The 24,116-nt window shown below is 46.7% G+C and overlaps 1 protein-coding gene across 5 annotated transcripts in view; it reads left to right on the top strand.

Moving 5' to 3' along the window:
- Window positions 1-24,116, top strand: part of TBC1D16 (TBC1 domain family member 16) — an 84,385-nt gene that overhangs the window by 48,892 nt on the left and 11,377 nt on the right. For 4 of the 5 annotated variants that reach the window (XM_067714739.1, XM_067714736.1, XM_067714737.1 and 1 more), the window contains exons 4-8: window positions 19,557-19,718; window positions 20,734-20,881; window positions 21,793-21,960; window positions 22,461-22,609; window positions 23,256-23,390. In XM_067714739.1, the coding sequence (XP_067570840.1) occupies window positions 19,557-19,718; window positions 20,734-20,881; window positions 21,793-21,960; window positions 22,461-22,609; window positions 23,256-23,390 (762 nt within the window). The remainder of the gene's footprint in view (window positions 1-19,556; window positions 19,719-20,733; window positions 20,882-21,792; window positions 21,961-22,460; window positions 22,610-23,255; window positions 23,391-24,116) is intronic. The other variant, XM_067714740.1, reaches the window with a different exon arrangement.

Raw genomic sequence — 24,116 nt, forward strand, 5'->3', positions numbered from 1 at the left:
TCCTATCTGCCAGCACCACTCCCCCCGGCTGCCAAAGGAAGAGAGGCCTGGCCTGGTTATCTTTTCCTAAATTGTGTTGGTAATAAACCTGCGTAACGTGTCTGCTCTCCTCCTCCCCGTGATTTACACCTTTCATAATTAGCCCTGTGCGGCATCAGGGACGCCCAGCAGAGTTAATCGCCAGAGCTCAGCCGCTGCCCTCCCAGCTCCCAGCAGAGCCGAGCTCTCGGCACCAAGAGCTGTGATTTAAGCCAGGCCCCGCCCGTCCATCCTGTGGCTCTCAAGTCCCTCTGGATAGGAAAGCCAAGTTGGTCTCAGGTGTGGCTGGTGACACCCTGAGCTCAGCCACGGCAGGTTCTGGGGGCTGGAATAACAAGATGCAGGGCTTCTACTCTGATAACTTCCCATTTCCACTTGTGTCAGAAATGACCCCTTGAGCCCAGTAGAACCGGGATCCCTTGGTGATCTTCAGCACCAAGGTCTCTGAAAAGCTTGGGAAGGGAAGTCGCCACAATCGCTAAGGTTTAGAGCTCTGGCCAGCTGTTCCGGAAATGACATTGATTGACTGTCTTCTGGGTGCACAGGGGGGCTGAGGTCTGCCAGCAAACCCCAGAGCAGGGCCCCACAGTCTCCGTGGTCAGCGGAAACCGGGCAGAGTCCAGCCCAGGGGGTACATTCAGCCGCCACTACGTGTGTGTGCTCGTGTGTTTGTGTGACGTGTGTGATGTTAATTATGGCAGAGGTGCCTACACTTTTGCTTGCAACAGTCAGCTTAGTATGCATTTTCCAAACTGCCAGAATTTGAGAGCCTAACAGGGTCTCAGAGATCAGAATCCAGCCACTGTCACCTCCATTTTACAGATCTAAAAATTAAGATGAGGAAAGTGAAACTTCCTTTGTCATCCAACCGCACCCTCCTCTTCCATGCCAGGCCCCTGTGGGGCAAAGGTTACAAAGACGGCTAAGACACCATCCCTGCTGGGAAGAATGACACATCAGGGGTGGCACAGAGGCCGGGGAAGGGCTCACAGCTGGGGGGATGAGGGGTCAGGGAAGGTGGGCTCCCTGTCAGTGATGGAGGGCAGCTGCCCCACACCCGCCCTTCCTGCCCCATCCTGTCCTCCTGGTTAACAGAGCCCTGGGGAGTCCCCCAGGGTCAGGTACAGGGAACACAGACGGGACAATCTCTCCCTGAAGTCCTCACTCACGGAGGGCTCGGCCACACTCCAGAGGATGAGGAGCAGAGAGGTGCAGGGGACATTAGGGGGTGGGGGAGGGGTGCAAAAGCCAGGGACTCAGGTATGGGACTGGGGTTGGGAACAGCAAGCACTCTGGAGCCTGAATTTGCAAGGAGGAGATAGGGCTGACTGGGGCGTTGGAAGGCAAAGGACGTCCCACTCCGGACTGACCTCCCAACAGCCACAGACAGCTGGCAGGACGGCAGAGCTGCACCTGACAAGCAGGCAGTTAGAACAGCAGTGTCCACTCACTGTTATCTCAGTCCCTCAGCCCTGTCCCTGTGCTTCCCCCCCTCCCATCTCCCCATTTTACAGCTGAGAAGGCCAGGGCCCAGCAGAGGTAGGTAACTGACCTAAGGCTAGATAAGGGGCCAAGGCGGGATTGGTCCCAAGTCTTCCAGGCTCCACGCTGTGCAAGGGGAGGATTTCCCATCCGGTTTGTCTTTGGCAGGAAGGATGTAGGCACACCGCAAACATGCCTGATGGCCTGACGTGGCCGTTCATGTTTCAGTATTTAAACACACACGTGTGTGTGTGCTGCCGTGACGTGTCCTCCAGCATCCTTTTCTCTTTAGAACTCTTCTTCCTGTATTTTTAGTTGGCTGCTTGTCAGTCAGACAACATTTGGAAGCCCTATGTGAGAAAAGCCGTAAAATTGGTACATGATAGAGGATAAAGAGATGCTTTCCCCTGCTGTACAAGAGATAATTTAGTGTAGTGGTCAGGGCACAGCGTGGCCTTGAGCAATGACTGGGCCTCTCTGGGTCTCAGTTGTCACATCTGAAAAGTGGGCGTGCTAGTAGAGATGCGGTGGGGATGCCGTATAAACCTTTAGGACTTAAACTGCTCTGTATGTGTTGGTTCTTATTTTATCCTGTCCTTTCGGCTTTGTCTGGGCAAGGTACAGTTAGTGAGGTCAAGATCACAGGTTGACCTGTGTGTAGACTAGTTAGTTTTGCAGGAACAAAACAGAACTCAGAAATGCCCAGCGTTGTGAGGCCGGCATCTTGTACTGGCCTGCATGATGTCCACGCCCTGGCTGGCCTCCTGGCCTACGAATGGGTGGAGGCTGTGGGAGTGCAGGACGTTGGCCCTCGTGACCAAGCCAGTCGCCCTCAAGGCCACTGTTGCCCTGATGCTTAGCCAGAGGCTTAGCCAGGTCTTTGCAGAGCCCCATCCAATCCAAAGTGGCTTTGAAACAGCCCCTCCCTCTCCAGGTCCAAAGTGGCACTCAAGCTCCACGTGCATGGGCAGAGGCAGGCTTCTCCAGAAACTGCATCTGTGCTGAGGGCTTTGGGAACAGAGTTCCTGGGCCGCCAGTGGCAAGTTGGGGTGGTTGGGGGCCTGAAGCTATGAATGGTTGGTGACACGCAGACCGGGTTGGTGGCAGACTGGGGTAAAAGTGATCTTTGTCTTCCCCAGTCAGGGTGGAACTGTTGTGGCCATGGCTCTCTGAATACCCATGCCTATGTCATTGATCCCTTAAAATCAGGAGCCTGGGGCTCCCAGAACATCCTGATTGCCCAGGCTTCCTTCTTCTAAGCAATCTTTTTGTGTAACGATCAAGGAATCTTCATAAGGGCTTGTAGAGCACCTGGCTGGTTCAGGGCAGCCCTTCAAGTAGGCTCCATAGGAGGCGAGAGTTCTGAGAAAACCTCACAGCCAGCAGGGCCAAGCGTGTGACTCTGCCAGGTGGGCGCGGCAGCAATGCCAGCGGGCCGAGCGCTCCCACCGGGTGGATTACACAAGATCCAGTTGTTTGTTCTTCCTTGAACCCCTCAGGTGGATTTCTTGACATAGATTTTACCAAGCGGGAAGACAAAAAACAAAACAAAAAACTCTTCCCCGAAACCCAAAGCCCTGCTTGGGGGAGGGAATGCTGCCCAGACTAGGGGGCCTTTCTGAGTCCTTTTTTGTTTAAACCAATGTTGGTTTCTTGTTTTAATTTTTATTTATTGATTTATTAGTCTATTTATTTATTTATTTCTGGCCGCTCTGCACGGCTTGCGGGATCTCAGTTCCCTGATCAGGGATTGAACCAGGACCACGGAAGTGAAAGCCTGGAATCCTAACTACTAGGCCACCAGGGAACTCCCACTGGGTCTTTGTGGGCCTTGCTTTCTCTCAGGGTCCCCTGAGGACAGAGCACTTCACGTCGTGAAGCAGTGGAACAGCCCAGCTTCTCCCAGGGTTCACTTTTTTAAAAAAATTTGTATTGGTGTATAGCTGCTTTACAATGTTGTGTTAGTTTCTTCTGTACAGCAAAGTGAATCGGCTCTATGTATACATATATCCCCTCTTTTTTGGATTTCCTTCCCATGTAGGTCACTGCAGAGCACTGAGTAGAGTTCCCCATGCTTTACAGTAGGTTCTCATTAGTTATCTATTTTATACGTAGTATCAATAGTGTATATATGTCAATCCCCATCTCCCAGTTCATCCCACTCCCCCCTCCCAGGGGTCACTTTAACATAGAAGAAGTGGATGTGGGGCAGCCTGCCAGGTACAGTGCGGAGGTCACCACCACCAACCAGGCCAGAGATGGAGGCAGGATAGGAATTTGACAGGGAGATGCCACACACAGTCACTTTGGAAGCAAGATGGCCAGCCTTCTACCCACTCTTTCAATATTCTTGGACTTATTCCACAGACTCTTCAAAGTGCTCAAGATAACGCAGCTCCGTGGCAGGGCTTCCTTCCTTCCCACCCGTTGGTCTGTGTAGCCTCCGCATGGGTCAGGGGCTGGCCAGTCCTACAGCTGATCCGGCATGGGCATCCTGCCTGAGTGAGCCAGGGAGAGATAGGAAAGATGAGAAAATATATTTTGGAGTGGAGGAAACTGAGAAATTCTAAATCAGTAACCCATTGACGTTTTTTAGTATTATCATTGGGATAAAATACAGTTTACCATCTCATCCTTTTTTTTTTTTTTTTTTTTGTGGTACGCGGACCTCTCACCGTAGTGGCCTCTCCCGTTGTGGAGCACAGGCTCCGGACGCACAGGCTCAGCGGCCATGGCTCACGGGCCCAGCCGCTCCGCGGCATGCAGGATCCTCCCAGACCGGGACACGAACCTGCGTCCCCTGCATTGGCAGGTGGACTCTCAACCACTGCGCCACCAGGGAAGCCCCATCTCATCCATTTTTAAGTGTACAGTTTGTAATGTTAAGTACGTTCACACTGTTGTGCAACTGTCACCACCACCCATCTCTAGAACTCTTTTATCTTGTAAAACTGAAGCTCTATTCATTAAACTCTAACTCCCCATGCTCTCTCCCCCAGCATCCCGTAATCTACTGTCTGTCTCTATGAATTTCACTATTCCAGGCACCTCATATAAGTGAAATCCTACAGTATGTGTCATTTTGCGGCTGGCTTACCTCACTGAGCAGAATGTCTTCAAAGTTCATTCATATTGTAGCCTGTGTCAGGATTTCTTTCCTTTTTCAGATGGAATACTATTCCATTGTATGTATAGACCACATTTTGTTTATCCATTCATCTGTCGATGGACACTTATTTTGTTTCCATGTATTTTAGAGAAATGGCTATTGTGAATAATGCTGTTATGAACATCGGTTTACAAATATCTGTTTGAGTCCCTGCCTTCAATTCTTTGGGACAACCTGATTAAAAAATCAATACCAGGGCCCTTCTGAGAATGACTCCAGCCAGCCCTCTGGCTTCCTTATCATTCCTTCCGCACATGCCCTGCGCCTGCCCAGGCTCTTCCTTCCACCCAGAGACTCTCAGGACCAGCCCTCGTGCCACCTCCTCTGGGACGGAGCCTTTCCAGGGGCCACACCCCCTTCCCTGAGTGATGTTTTTCTCTGACACCTCCCAGCGCTTTGTGCTTCAATGACAGCAGCACCTGGTCCATGTGCTGTCATCATCCACTTACCCATGATCCTCAGCTTAGCTTTCCTGTGAGATCCCCATCCTCTGGTGAGCAGGGAACCGGCTTCCTCAAGTCCTCCTTGAATGAAGTCAAGTGTTATAGAGGAGAGTGATTGATTCACTTTAATGAGTCAAACTGAATAAAAGTTTAGACTGTTCTATTTTAATTGTGCCTCAGCCATTATTCTAAAATGGTTTCTACAAGCTACCTTCAGATGCATGAACACACGAAGCAAGGCTTGGGAGAAGAATCACCAAGCTGCTGACAAGGATGGCTTCTTGGGGGGCACACTGGACAGAGTGGGGAGGTGTCAGAAGGGGCGCTTCCACTGCTGATTTTGCACACTTTAGTATATTTTGAATTTTTTAACCACAAAAATGAATTTATTTATTACTTGCAAAAGTTAAGCAATAAAAAATGCAAGGAGTATATTCCAATGTAAAATTATTTACAATATGAGATCATTTCCATTCCTTCACTAGGAGGAAAGTTAAACTCAACAATGTAAGAGCAAAATGAACTTCTGTTCCCAGGGTTGGTGCCATTTCCCCTGTAGGACACACCTAGTGATGGGTGCCTTTTGCCAGCATGTGTTGCTTATTTGACCTATTAATGCTCTCTGCGCTCTTTGCTTTACTGGCTCTTCTCCCCACCTCAGGCCTCACCCAGGCTTCCTGAGACCACCCTCAAGAGTGTCTGCTCCCAGCCCCTTGGCCTCCCACCTCTGTGCCCGTGTCCCCATGACATAGTCATTCCCTTATGTGTCTGCTCTCCGTTCTCCACCAGAATGAAAGTCCACATGTGTGGGGACGGCATCCAGCTGTCCCCAGAACACGGAGGCACTGAGAACTTTGTGTTGAATAAACAAGTATTGACTGAGGTCATGCTTTGTGCCTTTGCCAGGAGATATGCAGGCTGAATCAGACAGGGGAGTGTGGGGACACAGTGACTTCTTTTTATTGAGATATCATTCACATGACGTAAAACTCACCCTTTATTTATTTTTTTAAAATATTTTATTGCAGTATATTTTACATGAATTGAAACAGAGATCTTTATTGATTTTTTCTTTGCCACGTGGCATGCGTGATCTTAGTTCCCTGACCAGGGATCAAACCCGTGTCCCCTGCAGTGGAAGCACAGAGTCTTAATTACTGGACCGCCAGGGAAGTCCCCAAACTCACCCTTTAAAAGTGTACAATGCAACGGCATTTAGTACATTCACAAAGTTGTACCATACCCACAATCTAATTCCAGAATATTTTCATCACTCCAGAATAGAAACTTCATACCCATCACAGTTAAAACCCACTCCTCCCTCCCCTAGCCCCTAGCAACCACTAATCTGCTTTCTGTCTCTATGGTTTACCTGCTCTGGACATTTCATATAGATGGAGTCATACAGTATGTTTGTGGCCTTTTGTCACTAGTTTCTCTCACTTAGTATGTTTTCAGGATTCCTCTGTGTTATAGCATGTATCAGTACTTCACTAATTTTCTGGCTGAATAACATTCCATTGTATGGATATACTTCATTTTGTTTATCCATTTCTCAGCTGATGGATATTTGTGTCATTTCCCCTTTGGAGCTATTATGAATAATGTTGCTATGAACATTAATTCATATACAAGTTTTTGTGTGGATATATATTTTCAATTTTTTTGAGTGTATACGTAGGAGTGGAACTGCTGGGTCATATATGGTAACTCGATATTTAACTTTTGAGAAACTTCCAAATTGTTTTCCACAGTAGCTGCACTATTTTTTATTCCCATTGCAATGTATAACGGTTCAAATTTCTCCACAACATCACCAACACTTACATTTTCTATCTTTGGTTTTTACTGTAACCATCCTAGTAGATGTGAAACGGTATTTCATTGTACTTTTGATTTGCATTTCCCTAATGGCTAATGATGTTGGGCATCTTTTCGTGTGCTTATTGGCCATTTGTATATCTTCTTTTTTAATTAATTTATTTATTTATTTTGGGCTGCGCTGGGTCTTCATTGCTGCGCGCGGGCTTTCTCTAGTTACGGCGAGCGGGGGCTACTCTTAGCTGTGGTGAGCGGGCTGTAGGCGCGCGGGCTTCAGTAGTTGTGGTGCACGGGCTCGGTAGTCGTGGCTCACGGGCTCTAGAGCACAGGCTCAGTTGTTGTGATGCATGGGCTTAGCTGCCCAGCGGCATGTGGGATCTTCCTGGACCAGGGCTCGAACCCTTGTCCCCTGCATTGGCAGGTGGATTCTTAACCTCTGTGCCACCAGGGAAATCCTGTATATTTTCATTGGAGAAACATCTATTTAGATAGATCTATTGTTTAATTGGGTCAGTTGTCTTTTTGTTGTGTTCTAATTTTTTTATATATATATATATTCTGAGTACTAGTTCTTTATCAAATATGTGATTTCAAATATTTTCTCCCATTCTGTGGATTTGTCTTTTCACTTTCTTCATAGTTTCCTTTGAAGCACAAAAGTCTTTAATTCTAATGAAGTCCGATTTATCTATGTTTTCTTGGGTTGCTTGTGCTTTTGATGTCATTGAAGAAACCACTGCCTAATCCAAGGTCATGAAGATTTATGCCTGTGTTTTTTCTAAGAGTTTTATAGTTTTAGCTCTTACATTTAGGTCTTTGATCCATTCTGAGTTAATTTTTGTATATGGTATGATGTAAGGGTCCAAATTCATTCTTTTGCCCATAGATATCCAGTTGTCCCAGCACCAGTTGTTGAAGACTATTCTTTCTCCCACTGAGTTGTTTTGGCACCCTTGTTGAAAACCAATTGACCATCAATGTATGGGTTTATTTCTAGATCATCTGTTCTATTCCATTGATCAATACGTCTGTCCTTATGGCAGTACCACTTTATAGTGTGTTTTGGAGTTGAAAAGTGTGAGTCCTCCAACTTTGTTCTTCCTTTTCAATATTGTTTTGGCTATTCTGGGTCCCTTGCATTTCCATAATATTTTTGGATCAGCTTGTCAATAACTCCAAAAAAGGCAACTAGGATTTTGATAGGGATTGTGTTGAATCTATGGATCAATTTGGGGAGTACTGCCAGCTTAGCAGTATTAAGTCTTTCAATCCATAAGCACGGGATGACTTTCCATTTGTTTAGGTCTTCTTTAATTTGCTTCAACAATGTTTTTGCAGTTGTTGTTGTGCAACTCTTTTTTTTTTTTTGGTGGTACGTGGGCCTCTCACTGTTGTGGCCTCTCCCGTTGTGGAGCACAGGCTCTGGACGCGCAGGCTCAGCGGCCATGGCTTACGGGCCCAGCCGCTCCGCGGCATGTGGTATCCTCCCGGACGGGGGCACGAACCTGCGTCCCCTGCATCGGCAGGCGGACTCTCAACCACTGCACCACCAGGGAAGCCCGGAATTGTTTTCTTAATTTTGTTTTTGGATTGTTTGTTGCTAGTGTATAGAAATGCAATTAATTTTTGTAAACTGATCCTGTATGCTTCAACTTTGCTGAATTCATGTATTAGTTCTAACAGGTTTGTGTGTGTGTGTGTGTGTCTCTTAATTCCTAAGGATATTCTATATGCAAGATCATATCATCTGCAAACAGATAATTTTACTTCTTTCTTTCAGTCTGGATTCTTTTTTGTTCATTTGTTTTTCCTTGCCTAATTGCTCTGAGTAGAACCTCCAGTAGAATAGAAGTGGTGAGAGCAGACATCCTTGTCTTGTTCCTGATCTTAGGGGGGAAAGCTTTCAGTCTTTCACCATAGAGTATGTTGTTAGCTGTGGGTTTTTATAGATGCCCTTTATTAGATTGAGGAAGTTCCTTTCTATTTTTAGTTTGGTAAGTGTTTTCATCATGAAAGGTGTTGGATTTTTGTCAAATGTTTTTTCTGCAGCTATTGAGATGATTATGTGGCTTTTGTTCTTTATTTTATTAATCTGGTATATTATATTGATTGGTCTTCATATGTTGAACCACCCTTGCACTCCTGGCATAAATCCCACTTGGTCATGGTGTATGATCCCTTTTATATGTTGTTGGATTTTGTTTGCTAGTATTTTGTTGAGAATTTTGTGTCTCTATCACGAGGGATATTCATTAGGGCCTAGAATGTTATGTTCTCGTGATGTCTTTGTCTGGTTTGGGCATCAGCAAGTGACTTAATACAAAATCCAAAGCAAAACACACAAAAGAGAAGGATAAAATTCTAAGGATTTTGCAAGAAATAAAGGAAAATCAGCATATATTGGGTACCTGTGACACACCAGATACTCTGCTTAGCAGCTTCCCTAAGGTCAAAGGAAAACAACACAGACAAACTGGGTCTTGGAGAGTGAAAAGAACAGGAATAGAGACAGGAGAGCAGGCAACCCAGAGGGAGGGACCCAAGGAGGCAAATGCACGGAGAGAGGGCCTTATGGGGTGGAAAGACGTGAGTTGTCCAGTTTGCCTAAGATATAGTGGGAACATGCAAAGGGGTATAACTTGGTTGAATAATGTCCCCCTAAATCCATGTCCACCTCGAGTCTCAAAATTCCACTTTATTTTAAAAGAGGGTCTTTGCAAATGTAATTAGTTATGATGAGGCCAATCTGGATTAGGGTGAGCCCTAATCCAATGACTGGTGTCCTTATAAGAAGAGAAAACAGAGACACAGAGACCCACACACAGAAGGAAGAAGGCCATGTGAAGACAGAGGTGGAGACTGGAGTGTTGTATCACAGGAGTACCCAACCCCTGGGCTACAGACTGCTATTGGTCTACAGCCTGTTAGGAACCCGACCGCACAGCAGGAGGTGAGCAGATAGTGAGCGAGCAAAGCTTCATCTGCTGCTCCCCATCACTTGCATTACTGCCTGAGCCATCCCCCCACTACCAACAACCCCCCCACACCTTCCGTGGAAAAATTGTCTTCCACGAAACCGGTCCCTGGTACCAAAAACGTTGGGGACCGCTGATGTACCACATGCCAAGGAAAGCCAAGGATTCCACCAAAAGCTGGAAGAGGCGGGGAAGGATCCTCCCCTAGACCTTCACAGGGAGCTTGGCCCTGCTGACACCTTGATTTTGGACTTGGGGTCTCCAGACTGGGAGAGATAAATTTCTATTGCTCAAAGCCATACAGTGTGATGCAGTAATACAAGGAGGAACAGGCAAAGATAAGCTGAGGTTAACTTGTGGAGTGTATCACGTGCCAGGCTGAGGACTGGGGCTTTACTGGCAGACAAAACCTGACTGCTGACGGTTTCAGATCCAGGAGCATGGGGCAATGGGGAGCAGTAGGTATGTTTTTCAGGGGCATTCTTTAAGAGATGCTTTTTAAAATAGAATTTTGTTTTCCTCTATATCTTCCTTTTTTTCCTTTTAAGTCATTGCCATTGTCTCTGGAAGTCACACACCATAGGAGTCAGGAGTTTGAGCTTTGGATGAGCCACACCTGGCCCATCCCTGCTCTGCCATTTACCATCTGTGAAATTTGAGGGTGATGTTCCTGGCCTCAGTCTATTTAGCTATAAAATGGGGTTAATAATATCTCCTTCATAGTGTTGGTATGAGAAAGTCTTTAAAGCAATCAGCAGAGCTCCTGGCACATAGGAAACCTCAAATAAGGGGTAACTGTGATGATAATTGGTCCTTGATACCTCACTTTTTCTTTTCTTTTTGAAATTATCCTTATTGGTTTTGCAATATAAAAGCTAATATGGACTTCTTGTTTAAAAAAAGATAGAAGATTAGCTTATTGTTTCTGATTATCAAAATGATACATTATTCCTTTTAGAAAATGTGTAAGATAAAGAACAAGATGAAAATAAACTATAATGCCATCTAGAGATGATCTTTATTGTCATTTTGGTGTAGTTTTCTACTCATATATTTATGTAGATTTAAAATATTTATAAATATACATTATATACAAAACCATATTGTATCATTTCATATAATTTTTCATCCTACTTTCTTCATTCAACAAAATAGCATTTTCTTTGGTCATTAAATACTTTTATAAAACGTTTTATAGTAGCTTAATGGCATTGTATCATATGCATGTGCTACAATATATTAAAATATCCCTTATTGCTAGAAATTAGGTAATAATACTGAGTTGAATATTGGTATTTTTTACAACTTTATTGAAGTATAATTGAGGTACAATAAATTGCATATATTTAAAGTGCACAATTTGCTGAGTTTTGACATATGTACACTGGTGAAACCATCACCACAATCAAGATAATGAACATCCATCACCCCCCAATTTCCTGTGTCCCTTTGTAACCCATGCCTCCCTCTAGCCCCTACCTCAAAAATGACTTATCTGCTTTCTATCACTGTAGATTAGCTTGTGTTTCCTAGAACTTTATATATACGGAATGCCTGCAGTATGTTTTTGTTTGTTTGTTTTTTTTGTTCTGGCTTCTTTCACTCAGCATAGTGATTTTCTGATATATCCACATTGTTGTGTATATCAGCAGTTCATTCACTTTTATTGCTGAGTCTGATCCCGTTGCATGTATATATCATGATTTGTTTATCCATTCACCTGATGATAGACACTGGGTTGTTTCCAGTTCTTAGCTATTACAAATAGAGCTGCTACAAACATTGTGTAGATGTCTTGCATATGGACATAATGTTTGGATTTCTCTTGGTAAATACCTGGGAGTGTAATGGCTGGGTCATATGGTAGGTGTGTGTTTAACTTTTTAAGAAACCGCCAAACTGTTTCCCAGAGTGGTTGTACCACTTTACATTCCCATCAGCAGTGTGTTCCAGTTCCTCCCTATCCTCGTTAGCACTTGGTATAGTCAGTCTTTTAAATTTTAGCCATTCTCACAGGTGTGTAGGGGTATCTCATTGTGGTTTTTTTTTTTTTCTCATTGTGGTTTTAATTTGCACTTCCCTGATTACTAATGATGCTGAATATCTTTTCGTGTATAGTCTAGCTTTTCTCACTTAACATAATACATTTCAGATTCATCCATGTTGTGTGTATCAGTGGTTTCTTCATTTTTATTGCTTAAGAGTATTCCACTGTATAGTTGTACTGCTGTTTGCTTATCCATTCAGCAGTTGAAAGAAATACCTGTTGATTCTTGCTTTTGCAATTATGAAAAAACTGCTATAAACGTTCATACACCGATCTGTGTGTGAACACTTTTCATTTCTCTTGGATTGAGATTGATAGGTTGTATGGTAAGTGTATGTTTGACTTTCTTTATAAGATACCACCAGACTATTTTCCAGAGTGGCTCTTTCATTTTCTATTCCCACCAGCAAAGTATGAGAGTTCCAGTTGCTCTGCATCCTGGCCAGCACTCTGTAACAGCAGTTTTCATATGTTTGTTTTTTAATCATTCTAATAGGTGTGTAGTGTGTCACATTGTATCTCCTTATATCACATTGTGGTTTCCGTTTCCATTTCTCTCACACGATCAATGATGTCATGTGCTTATTTGGTGAAGTCTTTTCAAATCTTTTGGCAATTTTAAAATTGTGTTGTTTGTTTTGTTACTGAGCTTTGAGGGTTCTTTTTATATTCTGGATACAAATCCTTTATCAGATATGTGTTTTACAAATATCTTTTCCCAGTCTGTGGCTTGTCTCTTTATTTTCTTAATAGTGTCTTTCAAAGAGCAGAAGTTTTTCATTTTAATGAAGTCTGATTTATCACTTGTTTTCTTTTATAGATCATGCTTTTGGTATCACATCTAAGAAATATTTATCTAACAACACTGTTGAGTTTTAAGAGTTCTTCATGCATATTCTGGATACAAGTCTTTCACTGGATATATGTATTATGAATATTTTCTCCCAGGCTGTGGGATGCATTTTTATTTTCTTTAATGATGTATTTTGAAGAAAAGAGTTTTCAATTATCTAATTTATTAATTATTTATTTTATGTTTTGTGCTTTTTGTTTTCTAAGAAAACTTGGCCTATTCTAAGGTTGCAAAAGTATTCTTTTATGGATTCTTCTAGAAGTTTTAAAGTTTTAGGTATCACATCTAGGTCTGTGATCTATTTTGAGTTAATTTTTGTGTATGAAATGAAGAAAGGGTTGATGTTAATTTTTTTTTCATACAGATATCCAGTTGATCTAACACCATCAGTTGAAAAGCTATTCTTTCTCCATTGAATTGTCTTTGCATCTTTGTCGATAATTAACTGATCATATTTGCCTATTTCTGGGCTCTATTTTGTTCCATTAATTTAAAAGTTTGCTCTTTAAGCAATACCAGACTGCCTTGATTGTTGTAGGTTTATAATAAGTCCTCCAACTTTCTTCTTCTTTTATTTATATTTGCTTTGGTTATTCTAGGTCTTTTGCATTTCCATATGAATTTTAGAGTCTGTTTGTCAATTTCTACTCAGAAAATTCTGCTGGAATTTTGATTGGAATTGTGTTGAATCTGTAGATCTATTTGGCAAGATTGCCATCTTTACGATGTGACTGTTTCAATCCATGATCATGGTATATATTTTTATTTATTTAGTTTTCCTTTAATTTCTCTCAGCAAGGTTTTACGTTTTTCAGTGTATAGGTCTTGAATGTCATTTGTTGGACTTATTCTAAGTATTTTTTAAATTAATTAATTAATTTTAAAATTTATTTTTCGCTGTGTTGGGTCTTCTTTGCTGCATGCGGGCTTTCTCTAGTTGTGGTAAGCGGGGACTACTCTTCGTTGTGTGGTGCGCAGGCTTCTCACTGTGGTGGATTCTCTTGCTGCGGAGCACGCGCTCTAGGCACACATGGGCTTCAGTAGATGTGGTACGTGTGCTCAGTAGTTGTGGCTTGCGGGCTCTAGGCCGCAGGCTCAGTAGTTGTGGCGCATGGGCTTAGTTGCTCCACAGCATGTGAGATCTTCCTGGACCAGGGCTCAAACCCCTGTCCCCTGCATTGGCAGGCGGATTCTTAACCACTGCGCCACCAGGGAAGTCCCTATTCTAAGTATTTTATATGGGTCTTTTGCTACTATAAGTGGAATTTTTTATTTATTACATTTTCCAATTATGTGTTACTAGTCTTTAATAATACAATTAAGTTTTCTACATTAATCTTTATTTTATAACTCTGCTAAATTCACTGATTAGTTCTAATAGTTATTTTGTAAATTCCATGGGATTTTTCATGTAAACAATTACATCATCTGCAAATGGGGACAGTTTTGCTTCTTCTTTTCCAATATTTATGTGTTTCAGTTTCTCTTCTTGCCTCTTGCTGAGTGTAGAGCCTCCCAATTGTAGGCGGAAACAATTCAGTCTCCTGCCGTTGAGTATGATGTGAACTGTAGAATGTCTGCAGGTGCCCTCTATCAATCTGAAGTGGTACCCTTCTATTCCTAGTTTGCTGACAGCTTTTATCCTGAATGAGCATTAGATTTTTGTCAGAGGCTGTTTCTGTGTCTATTCACATGCATATTTTCTGTAGGTATCTCTGGCTGTTTTCTTAGGATCAATATCTGGAAATGAAAGTAAAGGGTCAAAATACATAAACATTTTTAAGCCTTTTGCATCCGATTTCCTAACTGCCATTGAGAGAAATCTGAACAGCATACAGTGCCCCCAGCTGTGCAAGAGTGTTTCCCCAAACCCTTACTTACACTATATTTCATAACTTTTTAATTATGCCAATTTCATAGACCTCCCCTCAAATTGTATCTTGTTTCCAGCTGCATTTATTTCATTACTCTGGACACGAAAATTTTATTGGCTAGTTGTATTTATTCTCTAGTGATTTGTTTTTTCTTGTACCTTTGCCATTTTTTCTGTTGGGCATTCATTTTTTTAAGTTTACATACTTTTTTCTGTATTAAAGATATTAATCCTTGTCGTATATATGTCCCAGTTGGTTTTTTGGCTTTTCATTTTAATAGACTTTATTTTTTAGAGCAGTTTTAGGTTCATAAAAAAATTGAGGGAAAAGTACAGAGATTTCCCATATACCCCTGCCCCTACACATGCAAAGCCTCCCCGTTACCAACATCCCCACCAGAGTGGTACAGAGTGGTACATTTGTTACATTTGTTACATTGGATGAACCTACAGTGACACATCATTATCCCCCAAAGTCCATAGTTTACATTACGATTCACTCTTGTACATTGCATGGGTTTTAAGAAATGTAATATAATCACATGTAGCCACCACTATAATGTCATACAGAGTAGTTTCATTGCCCTAAAACTTTCCTGTGCTCCACCTATTTACCGCTTCCCACTCCCCCCAGTCTCTGACAACCAGGATCTCTGACAAAAGGATAGTGATCCTTTTACTATCTACATAGTTTTGCCTTTTCTAGAATGTCATAGAGTTGGAACCATATAGTAAGTTTCCGACTCTGACTTTTCAGATTGGCTTCTTTCACTTAGTAACGCATATGGACATAATGGCTTGATAGCTCATTGCTTTTTATCGCTGAATAATATTCCATTGCCTGGATGTACTGAAGTTTGTTTATCCATTTACCTACCAAAGGACATCTTGGTTGCTTCCAAGTTCTGGCAATTATGAGGGGCCACCAAAGGGTGACATTATTTCCAGCCCTCCTTCCCCAGAGTCCTCCCCACCGCCACTCCACATGCACACAGCACAATTTCCGAAACCTGCACACCCTTCCCAACACGCTGTGTCCTGCTCGCCCCACGGGGCAGGCCAAGGTTTGCAGAAACCAGATCCAGGATGGACGCTTGCTCCGACAGAGTCCAGGGTAAAGGCTCCTGCTCCTCTGCTGTGGTGGAAGGACTGGGGCCCTGAGGTGAGGGAGCCCCAGAGAGAGGGCCCCCCAACACCTTCCTGCAGCAACTTGCCTCCAGGCAAAAGTCTGCTTAAACCCTTTTACAACTCCTGAGGGGGAAATTATTTGCATTAATTAATGGACTGACTAATTAATTCAAGACACTATACTTGGGACCTACAGCTGGGGTTCCATCGACTTACTGTTCAACTGAATCAAAAGGCTCAGAAGGAAGAAAAGCAAGGGCTAACTTAGAAGTTTGGATTTTTAAAAATGTTAGAGTCTGGCCGCAATGTCTCTTTGACCTTGAGAACCACAATTCAGTAATTTTGGAGGAAGGGAATTCCCTGGCAGTCCAGTGGTTAGGACTCCGCGCTTCCACTGCAGGGCGCACAGGTTAAATCCCTGGTCAGGGAACTAAGATCCTGCATGCTCCTCGTCATGACCAAAAAAACCCCAAAAAACCAAAAATAATAATTTTGGAGGTTTCTTCCTTCCTGCTCAAGCTTTTTCTGAAAACAGACACTTCTCGTATCTATCAGTTATCTATAGCCCCGTAACAAAGGACTCCAGAACTTAAAACCACCATCTTCAGTTTGCTCACAGGTCTTCCCATTGGGCTGGGCCAAGTCAGCCTGTTCTGTTGGGTGCTCTGGGGCTTCCTCAGGCAGCTGTCGGCAGCTGGGAGCTCAACCGGGTGGAGGGTCTGAAATGGTCTCTGTCCATGAGGTTCGGGGACTCTGACGCTGTCAGCTGAGTCTCTCTCTCCTTGTGATCTCTCATCACTTGTGCCTGGGCTTCCTTACATGGTGGCAGGAGTATACCAAGAGTGAGAATACAGAAGGTTCTTGAGGCCAGGCTCTGGAGCTCATAGAATGTCACTCATACCACATCCTGTTGGCCAAAGCCACTCGAAAGGCCAGCCCAGATTCAGGGGTAGGGAAACAAACACCACTCTAGGAATTTGGGGCCATATTTAATCTCCAACTCTGTGCCTGACATTGCAGGAGTTGCCAGATTGACAAAGAACACGCTTGCTATGTTTTGCTGCGGCAGAGCTGGCTTTTCTTATTCATTTCTGTTTTGCATTTTGGTGATCTTCAGAAAGAAATGCTATATTTCTTAGAGTTTAGCATCTTCTCCCTCTACCTATAAAACATTTTTAACTTATAGCATATTGGGAGTTATTGCCTTAGATAAACCATCCTTATAATTTTAATGTACCACACAATAATTTTACGAACAAGCCAAATTATATGCCACACATATGAGTATTCTTAAAACCAAATTGCTCTGCGTGTGTAAAAAGATAAAAAATAAAAATTGTACATATTTCAATTTTCCCAAGATTTTATTTCCATGTTTTTCTATGACTTCAAAATTCCCAGACATTTAACACTTTCATCCCAGGCATGGGTGTTAAATCTCTGTGTTCTGTGCCAGGCTTGTGCTGAGAGCTGGGGATGCAGAAGAGCAAACGAGATACGGCCCTCAACCCCATGGCAATGGGTCTTCAGGCAGAAACAGATGTGGCCCTAGGTGACCTAGAAGACTGTACAGTCATCTGCTATGACAGGCCCTAAATAAAAGAGAACGAAGTCTCCTATCAACTTTGCTCCAGTTTGAACCGTGGAACCCCAGCTGTAGGTCCCAACATAATGTCTTGAATTAATTCATCAATCAATTAATTAATGCAAATAATTTCCCCCTCAGGAGTTGTAAAAGGGTTTAGGCAGACTTCTGCCTGGGGGCAAGTTGCTGCAGGAAGGTGTTGGGGGGCCTCTCTCCTGGGCTGCTTCCCCTCAGGACCCCAGTCCTTCCACCACAGCAGAGGAGCAGTGGCTTCGGCCAGGACTCTGCGAGAGCAAGTGTCCATCCTGGATCTGGTTTCTGCAAACCTTGGCCTGCCCTGTGGGGTGAGCAGGACGTAGCATGTTGAGAAGGGCATGCAGGTTTTGGAGGATCGTGCTATGTACGTGTGGAGTGGCGGTGGGGAGAACTGGGGGAGAGGGGCTGGAAATAATGCCACCCTTTGGTGGGCCCTCTCTGGCTGGGCTTGGAGGTGAGCCCGGATGGGCCGGCCCCGCCGGGGAAGCACGCCAAGCACATGCTCTCCGGCCACTGCGGCCTCATTGTTCAATACGCAGATTATGAAATGCTGTGTGAAGCGGCATGGTGGGGGGCTGTCTTCAGACCTGCGGCTGCCTTGTTTTGCAGACAGTCATTGCATAGTGCAGCCACTCAGGCTCCCCTCGGGAGGACAGGGAATCCCTCAGCCTTTTTGGGTCCGAGTTTGCCGTGTGGCTGCGTGCTTCAGCTTGTCTACCTACCCTCCCATCCGGCTGTCTATCTTTACCTGAGTCTGTTTCCTGGGAGAGCACAGGTGCCCCTCAGAAATGGGAGGACCTGGCTCAGCCCACTTCCTTAGGCAGGTGGGGAAGAACTGCACACCAGGCCCAGTATTGTTCTAGAAGCAGCAAAGTTTCTACAAAGGCCAGTCTTCCTCTTTGAGGAAGTTCCGAGTTAGAGGGATTGTGCTTGAACAATCCAGAGTAGCTTCATTTGGAGACCTGGTGCCCATCAGAGGAAGAGGTGCCTCAGGATTCATTGCCTCCGACACTTTTATGTTCTCGGCTGAAACAGGAAAGTGGGATAAAGTGATTGCAGTCTTACCTCTGTGGGATATCGGGGTTGGGATCCAGAACTGATGCTTGCCTTTACTCCGGCGATATTTTAGCAGTCATCTGCTAGATGTTACTATTAAATCTCAAGAGACGGCATTTAACCTGTGGTGTAGCTGAATCCGTGTAATAAAATATTTGGCAACGGAGGAGCCAAACAAAATTATTAATTTTTTAAAGAAGTAGAATAAGATAATGGGGTTGTATTGCTGAACTTTGAACTTAGAAGCAGTTAAATACACTGGTGAAGGTGTGGGCCACAAAGCTTGGGTTCAAATTCCAGCTCTACCACCTGCTAGCTGTGTGACCTTAGACAAGTTACTTAACCTTTCTGAGCCTCAATTCCTGTTTTGTACAATGGTGGTAATAATCACCCATTTCCTAGGATTTATTGTGAAGCTTATATGTAATAAAAAGCACATGAAAAGTGGTTAACACAGAGCTAAGTGTTTACTATTAGTATTAACAGTATTATAACCCAAATGCTTCCTTATGGAACCACTATTTTTTCAGGAAAATACTGAACCAGTCTGAACCCAAAAGGAAGCCCCACACTGTCTAAAATGGTCACAAAACAGCTTCTTTCAGTAAGCCCTGAAAACCAGGGTGCCCAGCACTGAGCACTGTTCATTCTACACGAAGCCATGTTATTATCTTCACTGTGCAAAAGAGGAAACAAAGGCTCAGAGAGGCTTGGTAACTTGCCCAAGGTCCCATAGCAAGGGCTCAAACCCAGTCAGTAGGACCTCATCTGCCATTATGACAACCTAATATCTCTGTTGAGGTGGAACAAAATTTGATCACAAAAATGCTTTCCCATCCACATTAAAGTGTAATTGGGCAAGACCTATGATAGGATTCATTCGTTCGTTCATTCATGGGTGTCCGTGGACAGCCTCTATGTGCCCAGCGTGTTCAGCTATATCTCTGAGTGTGCATGCACGTTGAAATGGTTTCCCCAGCCCTCCCTGCCCTTCCTCCATGGCTGCACAACAGAGAAACGTGTGGCCCTAACATGACTTGCTCCACCAGCTCCCCCTCCAGCGTGGACGCCCACCTGCAGTTCCCGGACAGCAGTGGCCTCCTGCAGCCCCCGCGCTGGGACGAGCCGCAGCGGGCCTGCGCCTTGGAGCAGATCTGCGGTGTGTTCCGAGTGGACTTGGGTCACATGCGCTCCCTCCGCCTCTTCTTCAGGTGAGGCCCTCTTGGCCATGTCCTGGAAGCTGCCTGTGTGCCGTGTCCCGGGGGACCATGCTTGGGTCCAGCACCCCTGCATCCCCAAACATCTGCTTCCCAACATCACTAGTCTCTCAGCAGTGCCCCCTACGGCTGCCCCACAGGAGCTGGGTCTGGGTAGCTCCCAAACTCTTTCCTCTGCTTTCAGGGTGATGGTAAGCAGCTGTTGCTTGGAGCTCTGGTTTGGGGAAAGACAACGAACCAGGGCTACACAGAGAGCAGTTGCTGCAGGCTGCCCCCGGTCACCCACCCAGAGGCCCAGCTCGGAAGAGGCCATGGCTTTCTAGAGGGAGGCACGCTTTCCTTCATTATGGGGAGCCATCCCTTTTAGTTCCCTGCCTAACGGCCACCTCATGTCTCTCTTCCTGAAAGGCAGGGTGGCCCAGCCGCAGGAAAGCACCAACCAAGACTGGTGCTTAGAAGAAGCAGGCATGTCTCTGTGGGAGTTCCCAGACCCAGAGCCACATCCCGCCTTTCATGGGAGGGAATCCAAGTTTGGGTGATGGCCCTGAGGCATGTGTTGTGAATTTCCCCGGAGGATTCTCCCAGAGTGCCTTCCATGACGGATGGGGAAGGCTGCTGGAGGGGCATCCCTTAGCGCTGCCCCATCTGGGTTCAAAACCTGATTCCCCGTCAGGGCATCCACCCCCAGGACCCCCAGAGAGAAGGGAGGATATGACCTGGCAGGCAAGGGTGGGGACAGAAGGCTGCTCTGGCAGGTCTCCCGGGAGTGAGGACAATACAACCTGGGGTCTCCCAGGAAGGGAGCTGCTTTGCCTTCTTCAGCAAAGGGGTGATGGCTTCTGTTGGGGCATAATTCTGTCCCCTTGCCGCCAGCAGCCAAACTCCACGGGGACTTTCTGTTTCCTGCCTCTGAGGTTGGCAATAGGGGCCTCTGATTATACTTGGAAATAAAAACCCATGTTTACATATTCATGGGTCTGTTCTCTTCCACCCTCCGATGGCCACTCAGCGATGAGGCCTGCACCAGCGGCCAGCTGGTCGTCGCCAGCCGGGAAAGCCAGTACAAGGTGTTCCACTTCCACCACGGTGGCCTGGACAAGCTGCCCGACGTGCTTCAGCAATGGAAATACTGCGCAGAGACGCACCTCAAAGACCAGGTAGCCCGGAGGAGGGTTGGGGACTGCCCCCAGGGAGGCCCTGCACCACCCCTGGAGGCACCTGGCTGCTGAGACACCCCCCCTCCCATTCCCCCCTCCCCTCCAACGGGGGCCCAGGACATTGGTTCTCTCCCCCGGAGACCCAGGCCTCTCCGGTGTGACCTGTGGTCGCTGGGGGCCTACAGAGCAGCAATTTGGGATTTGAAACATGTGCCCAGGCTTCTTGTAAAGGCAGTACTCCGCACTTGAAAAATCATGTTTTGACAAGGCTTCCTGCCATATTTTGCTCAATCTACATACAAATGTAATAAGAGCTCTTTAATTATCTGGTTAAGATACTGTATGTGCTTATTAGAAACGGGCTGACTTTAAAATTCCCTTCCTTCCCACAGAGCCTCCTGCTGGCTTCCCTTATTACAGTAGCATGGCTTTTTTTCCCCCCTACATTGAACAACCTTTGATTTTTGAATTAAATGTCAGCTGCAGTTTTGCCCTGGATCCGTGACTGCCCGTGGAGACAACCTGACAGGCGGGCTCCCCGCTCGCAGAACAGCCATCCCTTTGTATGTGGCCAATCACATGTAATTTATTGCAGGCCCTCCCGGCAGAGGGAAGTTGGCCGTCCGAGGCATTAATTCCGTCTTTGCGGCGGGGCTGGAGGGACAGTGGGGGGCGGCGGTCGATGGGAGTGGGCCGGGAGCCGGGAGCGCGAGGGGGGACCATGGTAAGAGGACGGTATTTTCATTTGAATTGTGTCTAATTACACTTGCCATTTAGGGGGTTGTATGCAGGGAAGAGGCGTCCTCCTCCTTTCGGAAGAGAGCGAGGAAGGCTCACATCCCGCGAAGAGCGCGGCTGGCTTCGAAAGCGAAGCGGCTGAGACACTGATCCCCAACTGTCCTCCCGTCCAGCAGGTCGCCGACGAAAAGACGTGCATGCAGTTCTCCATTCGGCGTCCCAAACTGCCGTCTTCCGAGACGCACCCCGAGGAGAGCATGTACCGACGGTTGGACGTCGCGGCCTGGCTCCGCCACCTGAACGCGCTGGGCCAGGTGGAGGAGGAGTACAAGCTCCGCAAGGTGAGGCCCGGTGTGCCCGCGGGGCCCGATTCAGGACCAGGGGTCGGGGCCATGCCCACGGGCCGCCTCCGGGGGGTGCGTCCACTGGTGCCAGAGCTGGCTGTGTGAACGCGCCCGATAGAGCAATCAAAGCCGCTGCGATGAAAAAGCAACCTCCGGAGCGGGTTTGGAGGACCCCGCGTCAGCCTGTATAGCAGAGCTCGCAGCCCGCGCCGCGATTCCAAAACCGGGATTAGGCCCTGACGTGAGAACGACAGGTTAATCTGAGTGCCGCACCAGGGGGGGCATTGACATTGAAATGAGCCTGGTTTGTGTCCTGTATGGGAATGGGGGGCCGGCACTTTCCCCTTCCAAACATGTGCAAATTGCAGCGATCTGAATCAAGGCATCAGTTGTCAAGAAGGCGCAGCAAAGCCACCAAAACACAGATCTCCGGGGATTTGGGGGTCCTTTGAGCGGCCCTACTTTGGCCCCTCCCCAACTTTTGCCGCTTCCTCCAGGCCATTTTCTTCGGCGGCATTGATGTGTCAATCCGGGGGGAGGTCTGGCCCTTCCTGCTGCGTTATTACAGCCACGAGTCGACGTCGGAGGAAAGGGAGGCGCTGCGGATGCAGAAGAGAAAGGAATACGCCGAGATCCAGCAGAAAAGGTGACCGCGGCGACCGGCCGGGGCCCCCTCGAACCGCGGAGGGAAACGAAACCTACCCCAGCGCCGCGGAGGGAAACCCACCCGAGCGCCGCGGAGGGAAACCCACCCGAGCGCCGCGGAGGGAAATGCCATTTGGAAAGGCAATTTGAGGTGCAATTCAGCATTGATAATATGTTCCGTGACCCATAGTTTCCTTGAAAAATGGGTCTCCCAGGACCGTGAGCGATGGGGCTGGATACGTGCAGTTATTACCCCAGCGGCGGGCCCTGGGACTGGCTCTCTTTAGCTCGCATGTCAAGATTTTAGAATACTTTTTCAACGTACTTAACGAGGCGCTGACATCCTTCCGCAGAACCCCGGGGTGGCGGGGGTGTTTGGGGGGCACTGGGACTGCTGAGGTCCGTTTGGGCCTCGCTGATCCCGGGGCTACGGTCAGCTCTCTGTTTGGGACCCGTGAGGCCGAGTTAATGTTTGGAAAGCCTTGTGCACCACCCCCACCCCAGGTCAGTGGGAGCCGGAGGGTTTGCCAGCGGCCCCAGTTCCCATCTGAGAGCAGGGTTGGGCGGGGTTGGGCGGGACGCCCGCGCCAGCCGGGAGCGTTTGTGCCGCTTGCTGACCCCCCAGCGGGCGCTCTGCTCCATGCCAGGCTCTCCATGACCCCTGAAGAGCACAGAGCGTTCTGGCGGAACGTGCAGTTCACCGTGGACAAGGATGTGGTACGGACAGATCGAAGCAACCAGTTCTTCAGAGGAGAAGGCAATCCCAATGTGGAGAGCATGAGGTACCACCTTCCCGGCCAGCATGTTTCCTCCCCCCTCCGTTTCACTCCCATCTGCCACCTCACCCCTCAGGCCTCAGTTGACCCTCTGGGAAGTGGAAGAGCAGCAGCTTCTGCAGGGGTCAGGGGTCTTTCCTCCAGGTTCAATGCCCCAGAATCAGAGGGTTGTTAGCTATTTTAGGCAATGTCAGTGGGTCTTTTATTGTCCTAGAGGCCCAGGGAAGGCCTGTAGGCCCCACCCGCTGGGCATCCACTAAGCCTAACCTTGCTTGTCTCACACCAGCTGTGGGCCAGCCTCCCCCTGAGTGTCTCTGTCTCCCATTGGGTGGTCTTCTGGATGATAAAGCCACACAGGGCTGAGGCTGGCATCTTTGACGTGCTGCTACCTCCTGGCAAATAATTGCACAAAATTAGCAGCCCATGAAAACGTTCCTGGCCAGCCCACCCTTTGTCACAGGCAGTTGACAATTAAGAAAATCAGACCCACATTCCTCCTTGCCCTGCTCTCGAGGGGCTGGGCTGGTGAGTGCCTAATTGCAGGCCATTACCTTTCCCCAGGCTCTGGAGACGGTCCCAGAGCTGCCCTCCTTCCTCTGAGATCATGGTGAAAGATGGGGGCCCGGACAGCCCAGGGTCTCCAGCCTGGGGTTCTACTGGCCTGCACAACAACAAACTGCTATGTTGCGGCCGTCCTCCACTGACCTCCCTGCTCTCTGCACTGCGTCTCCA

Source organism: Pseudorca crassidens, chromosome 19 (assembly GCF_039906515.1).
Source record: "Pseudorca crassidens isolate mPseCra1 chromosome 19, mPseCra1.hap1, whole genome shotgun sequence".
Lineage (NCBI taxonomy): Eukaryota > Metazoa > Chordata > Mammalia > Artiodactyla > Delphinidae > Pseudorca > Pseudorca crassidens.